Raw genomic sequence first — 10,545 nt, forward strand, 5'->3', positions numbered from 1 at the left:
GAGAAAAGGGGACTGTTTTCCTTTTCTACAAACACATTTTGTGTTAACGTTTCTGTTACAGTTCCTTCATGAACCTTTTGAAGTGTTTGTCCACATTGTAGAGAAAAAAAGGAGAAACACACAGAACATTTTCTGTTCTTCAGCAACTCCCAACATTTTTATTCCTTGCTTCACCAATTCTGGTAAAGTTAGAGAGTTTTGCAACATGCTTTAGTACTGAAACAATGTGGCTTTAAATCATCCTGACCTTACAGAATTACAGTCTTAGATTCAGCGTTCTTTGCAAATACTTGGTAAATGACAGGACAGTGCTAAAGGAACAGGTAGGTATCTGTTCATTGTACCAATAAAAAGGCAAGAATGTGCTGCTGTAAATACTTTTCCAGTGAAGAAGCAGGAAATGAACTGTTCAGGGCAGTGTCCTCACACTGCGTGCAGTGAGACACTGAAAGCTACTCAGGAAACATTGCAAGAGATGGATCAACAATCCTGGCAGTGCAGGGGGTTACAGTGACAAAATCTGACTGCACAGCAGCCCTGGGCTCTCAGAGCTGCTGCTGGGGTCAGGAGCAGGGAAGGATTTGGCCAGGAAGTCATTCTGACAGCCCTGCAGGAACCTGGGAGAATGAACACCCAGGTTTTGTTTGTACAATTTCTGTTTAAAAAAAAATAAATAAATCTTAAAAACCTGACTAGTCCCTAATGTGGATTGATCTCTGTGTGTAAGTTGACTTTGGTTTAAAACAATTAATTGGGTTATGTTTTCCAAGCTTATGTGTTATAACAAATAACACAGAAATATTTTCAAGGCATCTTCGGGATGAAAACTTTGGAATTATTTTACAAAAATAACAAAAAATAAATTACTCTTTTTAAACTAACAGCTATAAAATCCATGAACCAAACAACATATAACATTGACATGAGATGAAATATATTACACTAAAGGCCAGTTAATTACCACAGTGGTATGAGGCTTCAAGTAAATTAGGAGGCACTTTTTGGCTGAGCAGTAGTCACGGATTCAGTGTAAAGTTCCAACTCACAGGAACACATGAAACAAGACTGCTAAAGCCTTTCAAGGTTCAAAATTCAAAAAAGGAGAGGAGGAAAGGAAAGGAAAGGAAAGGAAAGGAAAGGAAAGGAAAGGAAAGGAAAGGAAAGGAAAGGAAAGGAAAGGAAAGGAAAGGAAAGGAAAGGAAAGGAAAGGAAAGGAAAGGAAAGGAAAGGAAAGGAAAGGAAAGGAAAGGAAAGGAAAGGAAAGGAAAGGAAAAGGAAAGAAAGGAAAGGAAAGGAAAGGAAAGGAAAGGAAAGGAAAGGATGCATATAGAAAGGCAAAGAGCAAAAAGGCCACAGAGGGCACCCAGGTCTGCTGCTTCCCTTCCTGGACTATGGAGTTCCAACACAATTAAGGCTTCACACAGCAGAGAGGAGCAATAAAACTCCAGGGACATGGCAGAACAGACACAAGGAAAGGCAGCAGCAGGTCAGATGAGAGCAAGTCCAAAGTGGAACAGATTGAACTCCACTCTGATTGAAGGGAGCATTCAGTACTTGCAGAATTCCAAGCATTAATACTTGTTGTGCTCTGTACAGCCCACGTGGAATGGACTGAGTGACCCCAGCACCACAATCTGGTATCCTCAAGATCCTCAAAACTAAATCTTCCAGCAAACAAAAGGAGGTGCTGTCATGGAGGGGTTTAAGTACCAGTACATGAATAGGTTACTATGAAATATTGCTGTTAAAGTCCCTAACATAACAAAGAGGAAGACAATAAAGGGCAACTCCATCCATAAATTACATATTTAGAAGCACTATAAAAAGCATTATTGATATTCAATATAATCAAACACACATATGTACTACTAATAACCATACCTAATAGAAGATTGTATTGATTCAGAGGTTAAAAAATTTAGAGGGCAGCACTTTGTGGCACTCCTGTAAAGCACAGTGTGTTTTGGGCAAGAAAAGCACAGCACTGAGTGGTCCTTAAGAAATCCTGTCACCTCAACGAGGTGCAAAGTTCTCCAGCTGGAAGACCAGGTCTACAGCAGCATCCACATCGGGCACGATGTGGTCTGGCTCCACCAAGGCGGGGTCAAAGCTGAAATCCCTGTGCCCGTGGAACACATTCTCAGCCACGCTGTCCCCGCTGGGCAGGGCCACCTCGCTGTGGGGGTCGTACACCCCGGTGCAGACCAGCACGGACCTGCAGCGGGCAGCAGCTGCAGGTGCCAGCTCCGTGTCCCAGCCGAGGCCAGGGGCGGTGCCTGCAGGTGCCAGCTCCGTGTCCCAGCCGGGGCCAGGCTGGAGGCGCTGGGGGAGCTGGGCAGGGGCAGTGCCTGCCGCAGCCTTGGCCTGCAGGCGGGCTCTGGGGCAGCTCTCCTGCAGGTAGCGGTTGTACAGGTTGGCTCCGTACACATCCGTCATCACATTGTCCCTGCAAAGCACAAACTCGGTCAGCACCTCAGCTGCAGCTGTCAAAGGCATTCTTGCATTTCATCATTTGAAATAGAGATTGTTGTATTCCACTGCATAGTTTATTTAGTTGGTGTTTTGAGCTGGGTGATTGGAAATTTGTACTGAGTATGTTATGTCACGTAGATTGTTATTTCCCCTCTCCCATTACATGGTCTTTCCCTCATCCACCCCTCTGCTGTACCCCCTTGGGCTCTGCCCCCCTGGTTACCCCTCTCCTCACCCCTCCTCCATGGGATCCCATTGACTGCAGTCCTCTTCCCCCGCCCCCATCCCTCGGGTATAAAGCTCCCCTGCAAGAAGGACACGCTTTCTTTTCCACCTGGGAGATCACCAGAGGTTGAGGTGTCCCTTCTCCAGCCAATAAACAGGACGCTGGTTCCCATGTGGAGAAGAGCCTTTCTCATCTTTTACTTTGTCCATGTAAAACCGTGCAGGCCAGGGTCCAGAGCTAGCCAGAGTGGCCTCAAACAACAGCCCGAGAGATGCGGATCTTACAAGAGATTTTTGGAGTTCATTTGAGTTAGCAATATGAATTAAGCATTATTATTTTAGCTTGTAGAATTATGTGTTGAATTTTAACCTTTTACTTAAGAAACCTCTGCCATGATACAAAGGGCATAGGAAAATGCAAATTTCTGAAGCTTCTTGCATCAAGAACAATACCGGGAGAAGATCAAGAGATGCAAGAAAGCCAGATAAAGGGGCTCCTCTGTCTCCAAGCTGATCAACACCAACAGACATACTCAGATAAGCTCCAAGGGGCATACAGTATGGGTAAATGAAGGTGGTATAAAATGTAATCTTATCCCCTAAAGAGTTGCAGCTGAACCAATTAGTAAAGATTAGGAGCAGGCCTGATGTTAACAGGCCACACCTGTAGCCAATAAGAAGAGTGTTATAAAAGAGTGGATTGGTGAGAACTGGAGTCAGTTGGCTGCTGTGAGGACACGGGAGAGGCAGTGCCTAGAGGAGCTGCCCACGAGAAACATCAAGGAGGTACGAAACTCCGGCAATATGGAGCCCTTGCAATATAATGACAATAGAACTCGTGCACTACAATGACAACACTAAGGACCAAAGTATATGTGCAAATGAGAAAAGTTACAAGTTCAATGCTGAGCAAGACCACAATCTTAGGCCTCAGAGATCACTGAGAGACCCCCGTGCGACCACCACAGCCAACAACGCATGCCCAGAAGGGCATGGATCTGATTACCATGCGAGGCGAGGACAGATGGGGCCAGGGGTTGAATATGCATGGCAAGGTTGTGCAAGGTAATGAATATGGAACATCTTCGAGAATAAAGACATGGGTCAGACTGAGGCTCAGGGCACAAGTTTTCACGAGAGCTGTCTCGCTTGTGCCGGCTGCTGACAATACATACCCACTTCATAACTACACAAGGTTGTGGAGTCTATTTATTCTGCGTATTGCTTCAATTTCATCGAACACTTTACTGTATACTTTACACAACTTTGTGTGGAATCAGGCAGACTGGGAGAAGTCCCACCCCTCAGCTATTTTATTGCACAGTTTCCATGAAGCATAACAGGATAAAAATGAATCTCTCTCCATACTGGGGCAAGGGGAGAGAAAATCAAGGTATGAGCAGCCCATGAATGAGCTTATTATATTGCCAAACGTCTTGGAGATTCTGAAACAGTCTTTTATACAATGCAGCTTTATCCTTTTCTCTGAAAGGGATTCTATGATGTGGCAGCACATGCAGTAGCATATGACCAACCTAAATGACCTCAGAGATAAAGTCTAGGTCTGCAGTCCCTAACTGTCCTTTGCTCAAAGGCAGTTGGTGTTACACCACTAAACCTAACAGAATAAACACCCAAGCAAACCCTTTGTGTTAGATTTACATACCCTATTACAGGGAAAAAAAAAATCAGGAGAAATCTTTGTTGCGTATAAAACACCTTTTGTGCTTCTGCAGAAATTACACAGAAAAAAGAGCAAAGCATCATTAATCTTTAAGATTAGAAATGTCATGAAAGATATACCATGGCACCAAGAAAATTAGATGGTCTTAATGGTAGGAGAAACAAGCTGGTGTGTTTTTCTTGGCTGGCATTTACACTGTGAGTAATTTCCTGGTGTATTTGTCAGGCTCAGCACACCTGACCCCACAGCACAGAGGGTTTGGGATTTCCTGCTGTACCTGTGGGGCTCAGCACAGCTTACCCCACAGCATAGAGGGTTTGGATGGGCTGCTCCCAGCTCCTCTGCAGGGCCTGGGCCCGGATCAGGTGCTCTGCATACTGGTATGTCAGCCTGCTGGGTTTGCCCATCAGCGCCTCGTACTTCAGGTCTTTGCCAGTGATCTTCTTGTAAATGTTTTCCAAACAAACCATGAACGTTCCGTGCCCAAACCTACGGAGATATAAATCCAAACCATGAATGTTTTGTATCCAAACCTACACTGATAAAAAACCAAACCATGAATGTAACCATGAACATTCCATGCCCAAACCTACAGAGCTATAAATCCAAACCATGAACTTTCCATCCCCAAACCTACACGAATATAAATCCAAACCATGAACATTCTGTTTCCAAATCTACAGAGATATAAAACCAAACCATGAACGTTCCATGCCCAAACCTAGAGAGATACAAAACCAAACCATGAACATTCTGTGTCCAAACCTACAGAGATATAAATCCAAACCATGAATGTTCCATCCCCAAACCTACACAGATATAAAGCCAAACTATGAATGTTCTGTGTCCAAACCTACACAGATAAAAAACCAAACCATGAATGTTTTGTGTCCAAACCTACACAGATATAAAACCAAACCATGAATGTTCCATCCCCAAATCTACACAGATATAAAACCAAGCCATGAATGTTCCATGCCCAAACCTACACAGATATAATACCATATCAAATTACATTATGCACAGATTTAAAACATCAAACAAGGCTTTTTTATTTCATTATTTTTAGGAATAAATCGTGTCCTGCAACTATCAAATTCTGCTCAGCATGCAAGATTTCTGCAGCTGGTTCACTGAAAATTAAGTGCTGATTAGCTGAACAACTGACACCACAATAAACCCACATTATGGGATGGCACAACAAATTTATCTAATTTTAAAATTGCTCACTGGAGGCATCCTGGCTGTCTCAATGCAGCCTGAAGCCATCACACATATATCTTTTCCAGTGTGTTAATTAGAGATGGCCTCTGCTTCTAAAGACTGGTATCTGAGCAGATCTTTGACCCAGGACTGAGGCAGAAATCAAGTCACAGTAAGAAGTTTCTATTTCAAATTACAGACTGAAGGGAAGGGAGGGGAAACAAACCTATTAGAGAAGTCCCCTCTATTGAAAGCAAAATCAAACAAAACCACTCTAAGAGGTCCTGGCACCTTGTTCTGTGTGTTCTTTTTTTCTTGTGTTCCCTAAAGAGCTCACTGCATTGTCCTCAGCCCAGAACCACTCACTGCTTTCAACCAGCAGGGTCAGCCCTTTACCCTACCAGGAAAAGAGAAATTCCAAAGAGGGACCTAATGAAATGAAACAATGGCCTTGATAATTTTTTTCATTTTTGCCTTTGAACCGAGGCTCTGAGGCCCTCAGGAAAAACCTCTCTTTCTCCCTTGTTCTGGGACTGAGGAAATAAAAGGTTTAGAGCTTAAAAGCAGCTTTTCTCTTGAGAAGTGATTTCCTGGATGCAACAATGCAGCCAGCAGCCAGGCAGCATTAGCTGAAAGTGCATTAGAGATGTTGCATCCAAAGCCAAGCCATCAAGCATTCTGTATTCAAGGGCTGACTCTGAATCCTGCTGGAAAAATGAGGAAGCCCCAAATAAATCCCAATGACATGAATAACGCACTTACCTTGGGGACTGTGCCTCAGCCACCCACATCAGGTCCATGTTACAGGCCAGCACAGGAATGTGAGGGTAGTTCTCCTGCCCATAGGGATTGCCAGGATAGCCACTGGTCAGCAGAACATCAATTATCAGCTGCAGGCTGGTTTCCCATCTCACTGGCTCCCCAAACAGCACCACAGCTGTGAGAAGCACAGGCACAGAACAGCCATGGAATTGTTAACAGAGCACTGAAAACTTGGCCTAAAGAGACTGAACAAGTCATTTAAAATAACCAGGAACTGATCAAACATTAATTTAGGGGCTTAATATATCACATGCCCATCCAGTCGCAGAAATCTCAGAAGTAACAAGATTTCACCTACTGTAAAATCTGCAGGTTTAGGAATTTTATTTTACAGGTGATGTTTCCCCAGAAATTACAATATTAACTTCTGAATTGTATTTCTAATTCTTCCATAATTGATGAGTTTCCTATTTACACACAGTATTTAAATACAACACCAGAGATGTTAATTTGTTCATTTCAGAACACACACTGAATGTCGTTTTTAAAAACTGCTTTGGTCTCCAGCAGTTATCTGACATGGATATTTTTAAATCCTAAGGTCCAATTTCTACTTTCCTGTAGTTCAGATGAGATGAGAGTGAACACAAGACCCTTCTCATACTACAGCTGATCCTCACTACTTGTAAGAACAAGATTAATTATTTCTGAATAATGAACATCAGTTCATTCCTCATTTATGAAAGAAGAGCAACAATAGCCTGTTAAAGGCAGATGAAGAGGAAAAGAGACCTCACATACCCTTCAAACTTCAAAACCCAGTGGCTGAAAACTGCACACATTAAAAAACAGCTTCCCAACACATGATGCTTTCAAATGAATGACAGATGTCATTAACAAGGAAATTTTAGGATTGTCTCAGACAAATTTTCAAAGTGCCCAACAATCTAAAAATAATTTCTGATAAATAAAATAAAATAAAATAAAATAATTTCATTTATTAATGGAAATATGCAAGTTAAATAAAGATAACTGACCCTCAATCTTGGGAAGCTCCACAGCAGACGGGGACTGCAATAAGAAAAAAGTGAAAGTTTTCTACAAGATGAAACATCTGTTTTTAACAGAATAAATTCAAGCACAGCTCCCACAGCTGCCTCCTGCCACTCCAAGAGGAAATGCACTCTATATTGGTATATTCCTGATGTCAGTTCACTGAGAAACTTGTGTTTCCTCTCTGAAGTGACACCTCTGGCACAGGGACAGCAGTGACTGTGCTGTACCTGCCCCTGCCTCCTGCTGCTCCTCAGCTGCCTCTGGAGTTTTTTAACTCCAGTTGTTAAAATTACTTGTGTTGTGATTTCAGTTGTTTAAATTACTTGTTTAATTAGTTGTTTTAACTACTTGTGTAGAAACTATGGATGTTTATTTTTCCACAGGAGTAAGAGGCCTCCAGCAGTACCAAGACATTTGAAAAACAGTTTTTGAGATGTTTTTCTTTAACACTTCTAGTAAAGAATGCACTGTATAACATGTAATATATTTGCTAAACAATTAAGAGTCTGCACTTCATTATTTACTCTGTGTGGTGACAAACACTTTAACAGGTTCTTGACCTTCCCCACAGCTGAGCTATGATCCTGTGAGCCACAGAGAATGTCCTTATTACAAGTGAGGAAATCCACTTTGTAGGCTGGCCCTGAGCATGTACAGCACACCCAGATATATTCACTTCTGCTTTAATTCTGCACAATCCAACTGCAACCACTGTACCTAGTGCTGCCATTTAAATAGTGCTGTAAACAGCAAAGGGAGTCCTTTGAGGGAAAATGATTTCTCTTCAAAGCATTCATCTGCAATCAAAGCAACCTCATGGGTTAGAAACAATAGCAACACAATCATATATTCAGGGAAAAGCTATGTTATCTTCCACACCTTCTGAGGAAGCAAATCAGCTTTCCAAGGCAGATTTTGCATTAGGTATCTGTATTAGAATTGTGAGTTTTCCCACAACAGCAGGCTATAAAATCAAAGGCTGGGTTAAAGAATTACTGCTGAGAGAAAGGAGTTGTTCTTGAGAATGCTGTAATAAAACAAATAAGGAAGCAGAAAAGCAAAGTCAAAATACAATGTAAGAAGAGCAGCATTAGCTAGGTAGTTAAATATTGATCCCTGTTATATAGGATGTCATGCAAGGAGCAAACAGAGAGGTTTGAAACACAAATCTCACTCACCAGGACATTGGGTCTTCTGTCATGGTCAACTGCATCGAGCAGAGGGCGTTTCTCCCTCAGGGTGTCAATGGTGATGGGCTGGCAGAAGCCAAGGCTGGGGCAACCAGCTAAGGACACACAGCTGCTCACAGGGAAAGGTTTTCTACCTGCTCATTCCACCTTAACCATTCAAAGGTATTCAACTGACAAATTAGTTAGCAATGAAAGCAACATCAAAGACAGAATTTCCTTCTGTGAGGCAAAAGGTGATTGTCCCACTGCTGATAAATGAGAGACCAAAGTTCTTCTCTTTTGTTTTCAGTCCTCTCATCTACTTCTCTCTTAGCCAAGCCTAATGAATTTTGAATTTAGAAATGCATTTCTAAGAGACAATACCTTCAATACCTTTTTCTCAGTTTTGTAGCTCAAATAGAGCTTATGTTAAAAGTTGTATATACATTTTTACAGCTTATGATTTACACCAACTTCAATGAAAATCCCACTGAAGGAAGAAGTGCAGAAGGGACTTAATGGAAGTCTGAGCAAAGCTTATGCAAAAGTTAAGGCTACTAAGTTACAGTTTGAAATTTTGATACCACCACGATATCAATATTATTCAAGTCCTTTGGGCACTTGGTATAAAACTACATTCAAACATAAACTGGGCACCATACTAGGAACTATCATTACTATTTATTACTGCATTTGTAGGGTTGAAATATTTGATTTTCACTTCATCCATAGGCTCCCCTGAAACTGATTAAGAAAAACACTTCGGCAGAAACTTGTTGGTTTTTTTAAAGATACTCTTGGGCAATATCAAGAAGGGGTCCTTGTCCAGATACCAGGACACATTTTTTATGATAACGCTTGAACATCCGCAGAGGACTGTGGGACATCATCACTTGATCTTGGGAAATCTGTTTGGGATTTAAAAACAAAAGGACTCTGTTGTGTTTCAGAGAAGTTGTTTATACATAGATTCAATTAACAGATGTGACAGATTCCAGGAATTACATAACAATCAGCATTTTCTCCTTTCACAAATGCTGTGTTGATAATATGCCAGAAAAAAATACCTTACTGACAAGTTATCACACATCCCCCTTTCAGCTTCCAGCTCGATTCAACATGAACAAGCCTTTCTCTCCTGGTTTTGTAAAATTACCACATTAATTTGGAAGCAAACAGGGAATCAGAATTCATTCCAACTGTGGGCCCTTTGCTAAACTGCAGCTGTGATTTAATTGTACCAGATTACCATCTTCTTTTAGTTTACATATCCCCACCCCTTCAACAGGACAGGTAGCAACCAGTAAGACTATTAGTCTGGAAAGATGCTCCTGTGAATCACTACTTACCATCTTTCCAAAGAAATACCTTTAGCTTTACTATTGGAAAAACCAGTGCTTTTACCAGTTAGTTTTGGACAGCACTTTTTACTTTCAGCAAAGCACGTCAGGGGGCTTAAGGGAAAAGCAGCCCTGATGAGCTGAGCAGCATTTAACGGAAGAGAACACACGTGACACATCCAACATGCAATAAATGGCATTGAGGTGACTCACTGGAACCCCCAGCAGGTGGGACAGCTGCTCAGCCTTCTTCTGGCGCAGGCAGTTCCCAGCGTTGGTGACAAAGACCACGGGCACCAGGAACTGTCCCTGAGGGTTGACCAGCTTGCCAAAGGCTGCTCTGGCAGCAGGAAAGGGGGGCCTGCCTCGCACCAGCACCCCATCAATGTCAAACAGGAATCCAAAGGATGGCAGCAAGCTGGGCTGGAAGGAGGGATGAAATCAAAGGGTACATTAGTTACGCCTGTCCTTAGATATCACATTAAATATTACATATTACATTAAATATTACACATTACATTAAATATTACATATTACATTCAATATTACATATTTGATAGAGGTTACAGCAGCTACAGCCCTCTGAGAACAGACACCTCCACCGAGAGCAGGGGAGCTATAACCCAGCACATCT

The 10,545-nt window shown here is 42.1% G+C and overlaps 1 protein-coding gene across 1 annotated transcript; it reads right to left on the reverse strand.

Moving 5' to 3' along the window:
• Positions 1-1,223: 1,223 nt before the first annotated feature.
• Positions 1,224-10,343, reverse strand: LOC102035997 (haloacid dehalogenase-like hydrolase domain-containing 5; the record flags this gene model as incomplete). The annotated part of the gene is made up of 7 exons (XM_014311012.2): positions 1,224-2,446; positions 4,682-4,870; positions 6,347-6,521; positions 7,384-7,417; positions 8,581-8,674; positions 9,367-9,479; positions 10,125-10,343. Coding segments are annotated over 7 exons (1,257 nt in total), but the record flags the coding sequence as incomplete, so codon positions are not given.
• Between the last annotated feature and the right edge of the window lie 202 nt (positions 10,344-10,545).

Source organism: Geospiza fortis, unplaced genomic scaffold, assembly GCF_000277835.1.
Source record: "Geospiza fortis unplaced genomic scaffold, GeoFor_1.0 scaffold1212, whole genome shotgun sequence".
Classification (NCBI taxonomy): Eukaryota; Metazoa; Chordata; class Aves; order Passeriformes; family Thraupidae; genus Geospiza; species Geospiza fortis.